The sequence below is a fragment of the Branchiostoma floridae genome, chromosome 5, assembly GCF_000003815.2.
Source record: "Branchiostoma floridae strain S238N-H82 chromosome 5, Bfl_VNyyK, whole genome shotgun sequence".
Lineage (NCBI taxonomy): Eukaryota > Metazoa > Chordata > Leptocardii > Amphioxiformes > Branchiostomatidae > Branchiostoma > Branchiostoma floridae.
In genome coordinates this window covers 22791128-22806738 of record NC_049983.1, presented here as the reverse complement: position 1 = coordinate 22806738, position 15611 = coordinate 22791128, and the positions used below count along the sequence as shown (strand labels likewise).

General features: G+C 43.5%; 1 protein-coding gene across 1 annotated transcript; it reads left to right on the top strand.

The window, feature by feature from the left end:
* Positions 1 to 855: 855 nt before the first annotated feature.
* LOC118416293 (rho guanine nucleotide exchange factor 5-like) lies at positions 856 to 12516 on the top strand. The gene is made up of 12 exons (XM_035821382.1): positions 856 to 1188; positions 3033 to 6217; positions 6361 to 6454; positions 6570 to 6668; positions 7111 to 7214; positions 8160 to 8315; positions 8810 to 8962; positions 9552 to 9715; positions 10675 to 10782; positions 11127 to 11271; positions 11595 to 11723; positions 12335 to 12516. Exons 1-12 carry the CDS (start codon positions 893 to 895, stop codon positions 12514 to 12516), a joined length of 4815 nt encoding a protein of 1604 aa, XP_035677275.1. The 5' UTR covers positions 856 to 892.
* Positions 12517 to 15611: the final 3095 nt, after the last annotated feature.

Genomic DNA, 15611 nt, shown 5'->3' with positions numbered 1-15611 from the left:
TATATTACAGTATTAGATGTTTTAATACATTTTCTTGATGTGGAATGAAGTGTTTGCTATTAAGGCCTCATTAGGGGTATTTCGGCTTAGATATGGATTTCGTTCTGTAGTGCATAAATGTGTAAGTTGCGTCAATGATTCTGTTTGTGGTGTGTGATATCAATTGATATTTTGGTCATGTGATATGAAATAATTGTCTACATCGTTTTCAAAAAGAGACCGTTAACATTATAATTGTAATCGTAAAAACATAACAGTTACTGTACTATATTATATCTTTGTAGACGCGCTGTGTGGAGCTAATGTGATACACATTGCATGAACAGGATGACGGAAATCTTTTACCAGGTTTAGCTTGAGTTAAAGTGACCAACAAAGCGAAAAGCACGCGACAGTAAACAAAACACACAGTGTATTGTTAACGTTAAGGATTAGTATTAAAATTAGTTGCTGGTAAGGCCAGTTTGTTGGTTTGATTGATTATATGGATACTATCCGTGCACGCATCCCATGATATTTCGGCCATACTGTAAACCGTACAAAGCAGTTATAAAATGAGCACATATATGCCGCAAATTGAAAAAAAAAAAATATCGGAAAACGGATACTACTGTCATAGAATGACAAAGTAAATTCCAAAGTCAAAGTGCCATTAGGTATTTTCTGAAGTAATAAATTTATATTTCTCATGTAATTGTTGGTTTGGCTGTGAAAGAATGCCTAACGTTATATCTGCTAGGTGCGTTACCTGTTCAACAGGTGAGAGGCCCGTAACAAAAGACGGGTTCAAAGGCTACCTAGCGACCCTAAGTGGAACAATAATAGCCCGCGGTATTGTTTGCACAGGGACATGTATACGCACCACAGGCCTCATTACACACCGATACCCAATATGGCGTCGCCTGGGGGGAAGGGCGACAGCGGGCAGTTTGATTTTGAAGCCTGGTGTCGCCGTAAAAGAATCCATGACAGAATCGTGGATTTCCTACGGCGCGAGGAACTGATGACGCCGAAGCTGCTGTTCCGTCTGACAGACGAAGACAAGGTCATGCTGTCCGGAGAGAGAGGGGTACAACAGCGTGACATTGACAGGCTGGAGGTCGCCATAGAACAGCTGTTCCGCGAAGGGCACAGAAAGTCGTCTGCGGGCTTCTCTCCCACACACCTGTCCGCTTTGGATAAACTCAGGTAATTGGGGGGTTGTTTTAGTCTTGAGTTTGCTCTGAGATGAACCCTTACTTCTCACGAAAGTCTGAAATGCAGGTAACTTCCCTGTCAAACATCTCAACAGGAAGTAACGGTACAAAGATCTTTCACATTCATTGTGCAAGTTTAATACTAATAGAAACTGGCTTTCCGGTACTGTAAAGGGCTGTAGAGATGTTATGTTATCACCCACGTGTGCCCTTCTAACCACAGATAAACACAAAACCGTCATAGACTAGTAAACATAGACTGAGACACTACGTAAATCCGCTATAACATCACTGGGCCATACAGGTGCACGATGGGTGTGTTCTGGGTCATGACGTCATAATCAGACGATAGTGAAACTTTGAAACCTTCGAGCGCTTACATAAAAATCAACGTCCTAGTTCTATGGTAACTAGGTCACAAATGTCAGAGGTCAATCAATATTATCGAAAGAGGGGGAGGGGGGTCAATGTCCCTGGTGGACATTGGCAACTCATAAAATGACACAAATCCTCCATAGTCGGCGCCCTGGGCCTTTTTCGTTTTTTTTTCTCTCTCATAATACACTTGCTGATGACTTCTTTATGTTCTGGGTCGTTTGTGCCACAAGCGACCCAAGCGACCCGGTGTATAAAAACGTGGTCAGCAAAAGTGCATCATAAGCCCACCCAAAAAGGCCAGGCTCAGACTAGACAGTCTACTAGCACTATGGGGGCTACAGTGACATGGCTTCTATGGATATTAAGGATTGAGATTTCTTTCCTTTTAGCACGTACACGTACCAACCCCAAAGTCATGTTTGCCAAAGTTCATGTGACTGGAGCTGCGAATGCGCAGTGCCGTCCCACTTATAACGTTAAAGTCCAAACTTGAGCGGGAACGATAAGAAAAAATTCACAGTACGCGTACGAAAATGACGTAAATGAGAACATTATAGGTAAACAACCAATCACATGTTTACAGAGAAACAAATACCAGGACAGTTTTGCGACAGGGGACCAGAGCTAACACATAGTGAAAGTTGAAATACCTTTCTAACCACCTAATATCATGCCCGAGTGACGTCATTGTTTGCCCAACCCACATACCTCTCAAATCGGGCACACAACCGTACGTGCCTGCATTTATTAATACCTTAGAACGTGAGAGAAACACAACGTTTAACGTGTACCAACCTTCAATATGAGAAAACGCCTCCTGTGCCTGCAAGTCACTCACAAACACCTCCTGTGCCTGCAAGTCACTCACAGTCGAAGGTTTGACTTTAAGCCTCTGCTCCTTTGTTTTTTTATTGCTTTTTTATTCTATCATATTCTAATATGGTGCCAACTAAGTTTTAATTCTAATTTCCTTAAGTCATTGGTTTGACGTGTCAAAATTCAAAGCTTGAAAGGGTAAGAATAAAGATCGAAAGGCAGACTTTATTTCAACACAAACAATACTTCCATCTTCATGGAAGTAATCATTTCTTTTGTTGATACAATGATCGCTTTCGTTGGCGATTTAAAAAAAAACAAACTTATACCTGCCTACATTCCTATTAATAGTGTTTGATAACACATTTTACCGATAATGATATTCAAAAATGTGAATGAATTCACTACCTCTAGATGAAACACGCAAACAGGTCCACTGGGCTGGGTTTATTGAGGTCATAAGGGACATGGTAAGGGACAGACAACAAATAAACAGCAAAGAATACATAATTGAATTCCTAATAAATCCATAGCCACGAGGAGAGCCATCAACGTAATATCCTTATACATACATAACAGTACAAAAGATTTTTTTGATGAATTGGTTAATATTTACACCCTTGATTTTGCCCTGTTCCGAAGGTCCCAAAGCGAGTCAAGTGAAGCCCGGGGAGCGATCGCCAAAACCAAAGCCACAACACTCCCAGACAAACAGCAAAACGACAACGGTGAAACAACTGTGACAGCTTTTGACAGAGACATTGTTGAACGTAGAACTTTTCCTCCTTTAGATAAAAGAAACAGACAATCTCTTAGACCAGACCTAACCTCGAAACCAAGTGGTTCGAGTTCAGCCCTTGCCTCGCGCAACAAGTCACCGTGGTCAAGAGAGAGGATGCCCTCAAACAGCGAGGGTAAAGTTGACAGAATGCGTGCACTATTTTCCAAATCAACAGAAAATACCGTATCTTCACGACTCAAAACATTCGAAGAATTGAAGATATCTCCAACAAAAACACCTGTGACATCCGGAGATTTGAACAGACCTGATAAGAGATCATCGTTCGTTCCTCTAAAAGACCATGTAAGTAAAAGGTTTCCCTATTTGACGGATGAGTCGACCAAAAGACATTCCATGCCTCTTGAGAGAACATTTCAACAAACCGAGACGGAAAGAGAAACATCGGATAAGTCTCACGCCTCTGTCGGCCTACAGTCTGACAATCCTAAATCTCCCTTGTCGTCTAGGCTAGACTTTTCGGTCACTAAGAGCGAGTCAGATATACTAAAACCCGAATCTTCAATCATGACAAGTGCAATACCAGAGGAGCGACAATCGCCCGTATACAAGAATATAACCTCAGACTGGGTCTACGACTATCCTACACCTATGAAAGATAGAGCAGATCGTTTCAAGAGGTCAGAGGTATTTCGAAGGTCACTGCCCCCTATCCCTACATCATCAGGGAAGGAGGACTTCTTGAAGTTATCTTCAAGACAGGGAGAAGGAATAGACGAAGAGGATGACCACCCCACGTTGGAACCCGACGACATGACGCTAAGCAAGGAACTGGAAACGGAATGGTTCCAGAGAGCACACTTGCTCCGAAACACAGCTCCGGTGCCTGCGAAATCACCCGCTACGGCGGCGAGACGGAGAGGTGAACCGCACGGGCTCTCGCTGGTGTCAAAGCCGTTCGACCATTGGTCGCCATCCGAAGTGCGGCAGTACTTTGAAGCCGACCCCCAGGAGGACGTTCGCCGCCACGCCAGTCTATTCGAAGAGAATGCAGTGAGTGGTTGGGATTTGGTCTCAAAGGACGACTTAGACAGTTTCCTCAAGAACGACCTGAAGATCACAAACGCGGGGCACAGAAGGAAGATCCAGCGGCGAATCTCCACCCTCCAGCGGCGGCAGGTGCTCCGGCCGGGCGCCGTCCCGTCCCCCGTCGCCGAGCCGAAGAACCTGACGATCGTCTACAACGACGGCAGGAAGGTGACGGCGACCTGGAAGCCTCCTCGCCATCGGATCGACGGCTACATGGTGACGGTGACGGAGCTGTACGAGCCGTACACGGAACTCGTCATGAAGAGGCTGAACCATTACGAGGACACGTCCATCACCTGCGAGGGGCTGCAGCCCAAGACTCACTACGTCATCCGCGTGGTGGCGCTCTGCGGGGACGAGGAGAGCGAACCCCTCTCCCAACCCTTCCGCACGAGTGAGGAACTCCACGGCGACTCCTCCCCACGAACCGTCAAGCGGAGCGCCTCCATCAACAACCAGAGCCACTACATGACCCCAGCTCCACTCTACCACGTGTATCAGACGGAGAGGATACCTATTCTGGTGAAGAGCGACACTCAAGGACCGCCTACGCTCACCTGGATGTCTTCAAGTACTCCCACCTGGGACAAGTTTCCTCAGGTCATCCAGAGCGGGATCAAGTACCGTCTTACCCCGAAGCAGAGGCAGCTCCAAGAGGCGATGTTCGAGGTGCTGTCGTCGGAGGAGTCCTTCATCAAGAGCATGTACGTCTTGGGGGAGCACTTCTTGAGAAATCTGGAGAAGAAGAACGTTGCGGGGGGTCAGGCGCTGACCTTGATCTCCGTCCACGTCGCTCACGTGATCAACGCCAGCCGGGCCTTCCTGTCCGACCTGCAGGCGCGCTTGCGCGAACAGGCGCCCGTGGTCTCCGACGTGTGTGACATCATCCTACGTCACGCCAGCAAGCGGTTCCAGGAGCCCTACGTCACGTACTGCAGGAACATGCACTACCACTCCAAGGCGCTGATCGGCCTCATGGAAGCCGAGAAGTCGTTCTCTGACGACGTCAAGCAGTTAGAAACAGACCCGCAGTGCGGAAACCTCCAGATGACGGCTTTCTTGCTGACGCCTATGCAGAGAGTGACGCGTTTCCCTCTTCTTGTCGAGCGAATCTTGACGTTCAGGGACGTGAATTCGGTATACTTTGAGACAGCAGAGCAGGCCTTACAGACGACAAAGGCCCTTGCCGTAAGATGCAACGAAGCAGCTTACAAGGAACAGCAGGCTATGGAGCTAGAGGAGCTAGTGGTCAACAAGCTTCGCCTGGCGAAATGCAAACCGCCGTTTTCACTGCTAGACAAGAGTCGCTGGATTGTGAAACAGGGTGAGCTGATCTTGGTGAGAGACAAGGCGACAAACACCCATCGCTATGTCATCCTCTTGTCGGACTGTCTGCTCATCGCCAAGAAGCTACACAAGAGGGGGAGCGAAGCCACCTACGAACTGGTCAACTACTGCATGCGCAACAGGCTTGACGTGGAAGAAGTCAACAAGATCTACGATGATTCAGCAAACTCGTCTGATCGTGCAGAGGGAGGCAGGGGGAGACTGTCATCATTCCTGCAGAATCTGTACTTCTTCAAGCCGAAACCGACCAACAAACTGCGCGTGACTCTACACGAGGACAGCTCCGGGCAGCACCAGGAGATGGTGTTCTCCCTGAAGACGGAGAGCGAGCTGACGCGGTGGGTGGAGGCGCTGGAGTACAGCGCCGCGGATCCGCAGGGCGGGAAGGTGTACCCGGACTGGGACTGCCCCATGACGGTGGTGACGAAGAGCAGGAACGCCGCGCAGCCGGACGAGCTGTCTTTAGAGAAAGGGGACATCGTGAGGGTGCTGCGGAAGATGCACGACGGCATGTGGCACGGGGAGACCATCCACGACGGCAGGCAGGGCTGGTTCCCGCACATCTGCGTGGAGGAGGTCAAGGACAGCGACCACTACAAGGCCAAGCAGCTCAGGCAGAAGCACGGATCAAGTCCGGAAAAAGACGTCAAAGGTAAAACAAGAGCAGTATTATTTCTTATCAATTCATTTTTCACTTGCCTAACCCATGTGGATTTTAACATATCTTTTCCTTTCTTTACTTTTTCTGTGTTTTGGTGAAGAGTGTTTTCATGAAATTCTCTCAATCCCCAACAGAATACACATACGTGGCACTGTTCGACTTGGAGCCTGAGTTCCCGACTGCCCTGCGCTTGCAGAAGGACCAGAAAGTCGAGATCCTAGATTTCAGGTCAGGTTTCTCAAAGTATTTGTTGATCCTACTTATTTCTAAGTTTGATTGGATCACTGTGAAATGCAATCACGACCACACTAGTGCGATACTTATGGCTATCTTTTCTTTCCAGGGACAATGAATGGTACCAGGCTCGGCTATTGGACACCTTAGAGGTCGGACTGGTGCCAGCTGGGTATGTCGCACCCATGGACGACCTCCAAAGGGAAGAGTGAGTACCCACAAACTTTCCTCACGACTTTTCTGTATTATGTTACTTTTAATGAGCTTTACCACCCACAGACGTTTTATGAATAGCACATATGCGGTACGTACATGTACCTTAACAGTATCGTAAGTTTGTTGCCCATGACCGTGCATTTACATGGTGTACTGTCAGATGTACATTAAGGAGGTTTAGGGGTTGCTTAATACAGCCTTTCCTTGAATATGGCGTTTCCTCAAAAGTTTATGTGGTACGTACAGAAGAAGTCAAACCTCCCAGTAAACAATGTAGAATCATGTATATAGATAGCTGTATAGAATAGACACTTGTTACTTTTACTGTCTGTACCCTTGCAATTAGCCTTCGGGCATGGATTTGCAAATAAATAAATCAATTAACAGAGAGAGCGATCCTAAATTTGCTTCTAAACCATGACTGTGTTGTACAGGTGGTACCTGGGCTCCATGGACAGGAAAGACGCGGACGCTCTGCTGCGGGCTCGGACCTGTGGTGTAGGGACGTACCTGGTCAGGGAAACACACAACACTAAAGGTAAGGAACAGTGAAGCCTCAGGACCTGTGGTGTAGGGACGTACCTGGTCAGGGAAACACACAACACTAAAGGTAAGGAACAGGCAAGCCTCAGGACCTGTGGTGTAGGGACGTACCTGGTCAGGGAAACACACAACACTAAAGGTAAGGAACAGGCAAGCTTCAGGACCTGTGGTGTAGGGACGTACCTGGTCAGGGAAACACACAACACTAAAGGTAAGGAACAGGCAAGCTTCAGGACCTGTGGTGTAGGGACGTACCTGGTCAGGGAAACACACAACACTAAAGGTAAGGAACAGGCAAGCCTCAGGACCTGTGGTGTAGGGACGTACCTGGTCAGGGAAACACACAACACTAAAGGTAAGGAACAGGCAAGCCTCAGGACCTGTGGTGTAGGGACGTACCTGGTCAGGGAAACACACAACACTAAAGGTAAGGAACAGGCAAGCTACAGGACCTGTGGTGTAGGGACGTACCTGGTCAGGGAAACACACAACACTAAAGGTAAGGAACAGGCAAGCTACAGGACCTGTGGTGTAGGGACGTATCTGGGCAGGGAAACACACAACACTAAAGGTAAGGAACGGACCAGCCTCAGATTAAACCACGCGTCAAGGAGGGGAAAGTTCCCATATTCGACGGTTCCGGACAGTGACCCGTTCATGTCATGCAAAACATAGACGAATCTATCGAATTTGCCTGACCAGGCAGTGGAAGAGTTGCTAGAAGAATGATTTAGTCAGACTATGGCGAATCCATAAATACCAATAACGACAGCCCAAACTATGATGGTCTGGTATGCATTTTGTTTTTAAAGGGATCCGGAGAAGAAAGAAATACTAAAATAGATGGAAAAGAACATAATGTATCCCTTGGCACTGTTGCTCTCAACGAATGATTAATGTTTTCTTGACTTACTCTATGGTATGTGTCTTTCTTGCCCAGGGTCACACGTGTACACCATCTCTGTGAAGACCAAGGACAAGGAGGGCCGGGAGGTCATCCGGCGGTTCAAGGTGGAGAGAACCAAGCACCACAAGCTGCGTGTCTCCAAGGAGCAGGAGTTCGACACCTTACAAGAGCTGATGGAGGACCTCATAGGTGAGGAGACGGTGTTTTTTTCTTATCAAATTTCCAGAATCGTTTATAAAGGTTAAACATTCAGGTAAACATCATTCAAGTACAATTCAATCTCTTCAACTGTATAAAAAAAACCTAAGATTTACTTCCCTACATTTCAAGTGACATCCATCACTCAACATCACTTCAGCGTCACTAGAACGTTCAGCTTCCTCGCTTTCTTCAGCGTTCTAGTGACGTTGAAGCGAAGAAGAGTGAAGGATGTCACTCGAAACGTCTGGAAGTAAATCTCCGCTTTTTTTTATCCAGTTGAAGAGATTGAATTGTACTTGAATGATGTTTACCTGAATGTTTAACCTTCATAAACGATTCTGGAAATTTGATTCATTTTTCATTTTTATTCAGTTGTAGAGATCGAATTGCACATCCAATATCCTGGAATGTGTGTGGGCAGATTTGCAAAACTCCATTCTAATACCTCTCTAATACCTAATGATATGATTCTTTTCCACCAGAGAAAGGCAGTATTGCAGGTTGTCCGCTTGACCAGCCTTGTCCCAAGCCCAAACCGCAGATCAAGGACTTCAAGGGTCGGTGGGAAGTGTCCCGGGACAGGATCAAGCTGGGCAAGAAGTTAGGGCAGGGGCAGTTCGGAGACGTGGTAGAAGGTAGGTGTTTTGTGCTCCGACTAGAAAGCCAGTGACCCTGAAGACGCCATGAAAGAAAGAAAAGAAAAATACAGACAGTTAGCTTCTTTTGTTTTAGATGATGCCTTCCTTCCCCTATCTATACTGTATACAGTAGCGTGTTTCTGAGTTGGATACCAGTAAGTCATCATTATGAAATTCTCATCATCAAACACGGCGGAATGATAATTCTTTATATAAGGCTACGATTAGCACATGTACAAGGGTACAAAATTCATTCATTGACCTTGCTTGCTTAGAACAAGAACTACCCATATCATAGTAGAAAGCAGCAATATCCACATATACGTATCCTGATGACTAAAATTTGTCCACGCACCAACAAATGACACAGACAGCCTAACCCCATTGGCGAAAGTGACGAAGACTATGTCTCTATATTGCAGGCCATAACTTAAATTGGATCGAAAACTATCAGAACAAGATCTGATCTTCAAATCCACAAAAGAACATCCAAATCTACAAATACGTGTACAGATGACTAGGTGTACTCACAAACAAATGACACAGATAGCATAACAATAACGAAGACAATGTCTATATCCCGCAGGTTTCTGGAAGGGTGACGCCGACGAGACTGCCGTGAAGGTGGCGGTGAAGACGACTCGTGCCGGATCCGCCGTGTCGACCTTCCTGCAGGAGGCGGAGATGATGATGCGGCTGTACCACCCCAACCTGGTGCAGCTGTACGGGGTCTGCTCAGAGAAGGACCCGGTATGTACGAGGGGCATTCAATAAGTAATGCTCCTGACCCACTTCCAGTTGTCTGATCTAGATGAAATTTTGCATGTGTAATGAGTCATATCTCTATGGGTTATGTTGCAAAAAACAGCTCTGAACTAATTGTGGTTACTGATTTACTGGTGTTTGAACTGAGTCAGGTGTGAAATGGACCAGGTGTGAAATGGAGCAAGTTGAGTGTCGCACAGTGATCCGGTTTTTGTATTTGAAAGGACGCACACCAAAGGGGACTTTTGATGAAATGAAAAAAAACCTATGGTGATGATGCCCTATCATATGACCTTGTAAAACGCTGGCATCCTGAATTCAAACAAAGCCGGAAGTCTGTGGAAACAGCTCCCAGACCTGGTCGTCCCTCTTCTGCCATTGATGAGGCATCTGTCGGAGGACCAACCTGGGATGTCCTACAAGAACGGTGTCCAGAGCTACATCAAATGATGGGAGAAATGCAAAACTCTGGGTGGTTCCTATGAAGAGAAAGACTAATAACTGTGCCAAGTTTCATTAATCTCCTGCTATGGGAAATAGGTCAGGGACATTACTTATTGAATGCCCCTCGTACCTGTATCTGTATCCGTATAGCCAGTATAACTGCCCATCGACGTAACACACCATCTTCTGTATCTGTATCTGATAGCCGGTATAACCGCCCTTCGACATTACAGTATGTTTTGCAGAGAGGTACAGTACAGTACATAGTGTATAATAAACGCTGGAGCGAACTACTTTCCGGATGGTACCCAGGCCACCCCTACTATGCTTGGTGATAACAAATTCAAATTCCACTGTACGATAGTTATGGGAAAGTACGAAGTTTTGAACACATCAACCCTACCTTGGTAACTCTGGTACTTGAAGGCATAACTATTCCTTGTCTTTTTTGAGCTGGTATTAGACACTCATAAGTCGGTACATGTATATGTCCATGGCAGGTCCTGATCATCACCGAGTTCATGGCAAACGGCAGTCTGGAGAAGTACCTGCGGCACGGACAGGGCTGCGGCTTCACGCTCATGGAACTGGTCAATATAGCTGTACAGGTGGGTGGAGATCATTTTTGGCACCTTTGCTAACAATTCAGTTGTAAAACAGAAATATGCACACCTAACAAGGAAAGACTTGTTCAGATATCCAATGTCATCAGCTAACTACAATTAGGCATAGCATAGTTTTCCTGTCATTTTCTTTGAATACATCTTACTGCATTTAGTCCCAATGGGGTATGAATATGCAATGAAATTCATTGCCATTGTCATTGGTCTTTAATGCTGCCGAATAAGTCTAACGATTTATACTTTTAAATTTGGCTGTTCACTTGCATTGTCGGGCCGGACCACGGGTAGGAAATGAGACGTGGGCCTTACGTGCATGTGTCGTTTCCTAGGTGTCGGACGGCATGGCCTACCTGGAGGAGAACAACATCGTGCACCGGGACCTGCGGGCGGCGAACGTGCTGGTGGGGGAGGACAGCGTGTGTAAGGTGGCGGACTTCGGGCTGGCCAGGATAGACCACTACAAGGCGTCCTCTGGTACATGTCTACTCGGCTGCTCTCATGTGCATTTTTTTCTAGCAACAGGACATGATTTGATGATAGGGTTACTTGGATTTGTGTTCCTCAATTCTGTTTTCATTGCCAAGGAATACAAAAAAAAAAAAAACAGTCCACTTTTAACGGAATAGTCCAAAGAATAAGAGGCTGGTAACAACCTACGGGAAAGACATGCAATTCTATAGTCGATAAGCGTAAAATGTATATGTCTACTCTTGTGATTTATTACTAGCGACATGACAATATTGTCCCAAGAACAATGGCCAGATCACAAAATATCATGTAATATATCGTCCCTGCAGCCCAGTTCCCGATCAGATGGACGGCTGTCGAGTCCATCCAGACGCACGAGTTCACGGTGCAGTCCGACGTCTGGTCCTTCGGCATCCTCATGGCAGAGATCCTAAGCAAGGGGAAAGTACCCTACATGGGTGAGTACCAGTCTTAAATCGATGACCAGTTGTAAGTAATCCTGACCTTGAGTGCAGTGCACCAGCATCACAGGTACATCAGAGTTGTGGATTGCATTACTTTGAGAGGTCTGTCAAGTCTCGTCCCGTGAGGACATTGTTGCATGATTTTTTGGTAGAATCCAGTCATTTTACAACATTCTTCAAATGAAAGATGGATTCTTAACTCTCTTATTCCTGGTTCACGATGCTAAAGCAGCTGTAGCTATTTCTTGCTCTTATGCTCCCTGTACATGTATATTGTTGTTCCATAGTAAAAAATATATATATATGTATATGTATGTATATATGTGTGTGTATATGAATGAAAACTCATACATACATGCATATATATATATATATATATATATATATATATATATATATATATGCATGTATGAGTTTTCATACATACATACACACACACACACACACATATATATATATATATATATATATATATATATATATACATACATACATATATATATATATATACATACATACCAGCAGTGGCGGTCTGGTAGAAGGATTCGCAGGTAACATAACGCTACACATACATGAATGTTAACCCTCCAAACATGTGTTTTCAGGCTGGGACAACACCCAGGTTCTACAGAGGGTGCTGCAGGGATACAGGATGCCGAGAGAGAGCAGCTGGCCCGAGCACCTGTACCAACTCATGAGGAGGTGTTGGGACAAGGAACCGGGCAAACGGCCCTCCTTCGGAACTCTGCGCGAGACGCTGAGAGACTTTATCAACACGAGGGACTAGAATAGCACATTCTATATGCATAGCTTTTCTACTCTCCTTGCAGATCCCACAGTGTACCAGTAGCATAAGATAGCATCAAAAGCTGGCAAAGGAATGCAGCTGGCCTAGGAGTGTGCATTGCCAATACACACTCCTTGACCAGCTATACCCCTTTGCCAGCTTTTGATACTACTAGTATCTTGTGCTACTTTGGGATCTAATAAATAGTAACAATAGTTTATTGTCAGGCACCAAGGCCCATAAGAACAGACAATTAGACAATACATTTAAAAAGAACAACAATCCAATACATAAAATCAAAAGGCAGGAAGGATTTACACTCGTGCACGTGGTCTGTGTACTTGACTGGATTTGCTTGGAGATTACAGCTTTTCAGCTTCCATGGCAAATCAATGTCTTCCTTTCAAAAATTCGTATGAAAAAGTTCAAAAGGTTACCTTACTATTTAGTTAGGAAGGATGATGAAAAGTGTAAAGGCAACATGACAAGAAAATAGTCTAGAAACATGACATTGTACAGATTCTAAACGTCCATGGCAAACCTACGTCTTCCTTTAAAAGATTATTGTGAAAAAGTTGAGATAATGCTTATGGTCATCTTTTCATTGAGTTTGAGGCTGAATTAAAGTATTTTAGGCAACAGGACCAAAAAAAAACAGACGAACTATTGAATCCATCGATAACAATGTCTTTATTTTTGTAATCTCTAATCATGCTGTACAGTATTTCTGATAAATTTATACCACTTTTAATGAATGAATACGCTCTACTTGAAGAGAATGCATTTTGGTAAGCTGACCCACTGCTATGCTTTTGCTCCTTTCCATGTAGATGTATAGAGGAAAAATTGTTTCCAAAGACTTGCTACTCTGCAGAAACGTGAGAATCGTTGCAATTTTGCCACTCTACATTCTGCTTTGAGATTTTGCTACTGTGCTGCTGACTAATGTCTTGTAAAGTACATGACTTTGTGTGTGAAGATGTTGCAAAATGAACACTATTGTGTGCAATAATTTCCATCAATATGCGTTGTCTTTCTACAAAGTACAATACTGTATACAGAAGAAATATCATTCTTCTAATTCTATGTATCTAATATTGGACAATCATGTGGAGGAGTTTGCTTGTGTAAAGCCGGAGAAATTTATGTGAAATAAAGTGGAAAAGATGTACTGAAGAAGTCTCATGGATGATCTAGATTTTATTCTCATAAAATTTGCCACCTTCTAGTGAAACATCTAAGCAGCAAGAAATATCAAGATTTTCACCATAGCTAGGACATGATATAGTCTATGTAATGTCCCTGGCGATGACTAAAAGCATATTGTTATCTGAGTGATACATATATCTTAAAACTTATCATAACTACACCTTATATGAAAAGATTCATTCCTGTAAAAAGATGAAAATAGTGAACATAATGGATATGAAATTTGACAGACTGGGCAACTACATGTATTTAGAAAATGCAGTTGAGGTAGAAGACCGAAGCAAAGGAGGCTTTGCTAAATGCAAATAATTCCACTTTTCCCTTTATCTTAAAGTTTAAGTCCACAAATACTTCTTTGGAATTTCTTACCCTTTCAAAATAATAAAATGCTAAGTACCTTTTTCAGTGTCAATTTTAGATGAGTCAAATGGAAAGAAAAAGGACATAGTAACAAAACAAAGAAAGCACATTTCATTATCAGATTTTTTTTTCAATTTAGAAATGAAACTCTAATAAGTGTAACTTGTTTTTAGAATCATGAATGTCATGACTCCGCTTAATGCAATCTAAACAGAAAATATTGTTCCGTAAATGGTTTCATCAGGTTGATAGATTAATACATTGATGAAGACAACAGACAAATCGTTGAATGTAAGAATAAAAGAGTGTTGTGTACTGAAGAAGACTATGTTTAAATGAAAATATCCTTAACGTGAACCAAGAAATCCCCTATACTCCTACTGCAATATTGTTATAGATATACCTTTATCATTTTACATTAAGTACTTAAGACCATCACTCAAGCACATTGAAGGCACATACAGAAAGGCAAGCTATTAAGCACATGATGCAGACTCATTACATGAGTAAGATATTATGTACATATATTCAGCTTCATTCTAAAGCTTTTAGTTTTATAATCTTTATCTTCAATCTACTGAATGTATATTGTACAATCTGTACACATACATATCTTGCTACTACATACATAGCTTTTCAACATGTATCCTATACAATAGTTGCTACTCACACGTCCACATCTTAGCATAGATAGTCTTTGTTCGATAGTCAATGTTGATCACAACATGTTTCAGATAGTACAATTGTAACACGTTATGACATAATCTAATAAAATGTGCACAGATTAAGAAGGAAAAATTCATAAGAATTTCCTCAAATTTCAACAGAGCATTTCAATACTTTTTGTTTGATGTGTACAATGGTGTGGTCAGTGCAAATGAGATTTCAAATTAGCAAAAACTTAAGCCCTAAAATCTGTTTAAGACTTTACAATCAGTTTGAAGAACAATCACTAATGATGGCCATCATTCTACATTATAACAGAGAAATAAAATGTGTGGTCTATTGTGTATAAAGATGAGAATAACTACTACTTTTACTACTATGACAAGGAAGTTTCACCACTGCACCATGTAAGTTATAGATTATATATGGTTTCCGCTAGTCTGGACTATAGTTCTACATGTCGGTTTGCATCTTCAGATGTCTATCAACTGTGGGGCAAACAAAAAGAAAAACATTAATTCTTATCTTTGACATACTTCAAAGATCTTTTCAACTCATACAATGAGTGATTTATATATACAGACAAAGGACCAGGGCTAAATGTGCTTCCCTACACAGTCTGCATGGCTGTCTCTAGGGCCCTTCCTTTTTTCCCAGGATGCAAATTTCAGCCCATCCATCCCAAAAAAGTCTGAATGATACAAAACTGATGAAAATATACTTTAAACTTTAAAGGACAGATTGAACAATTAAAATCAACAACATTGACTCCCAAACAACGAGTGGGACACAGAAAATAAATCTAAAGCTGGAGACAGCCTCCAGGGCTCTGAAGTCATTTTAAGAAAGTAAGCAGCAGT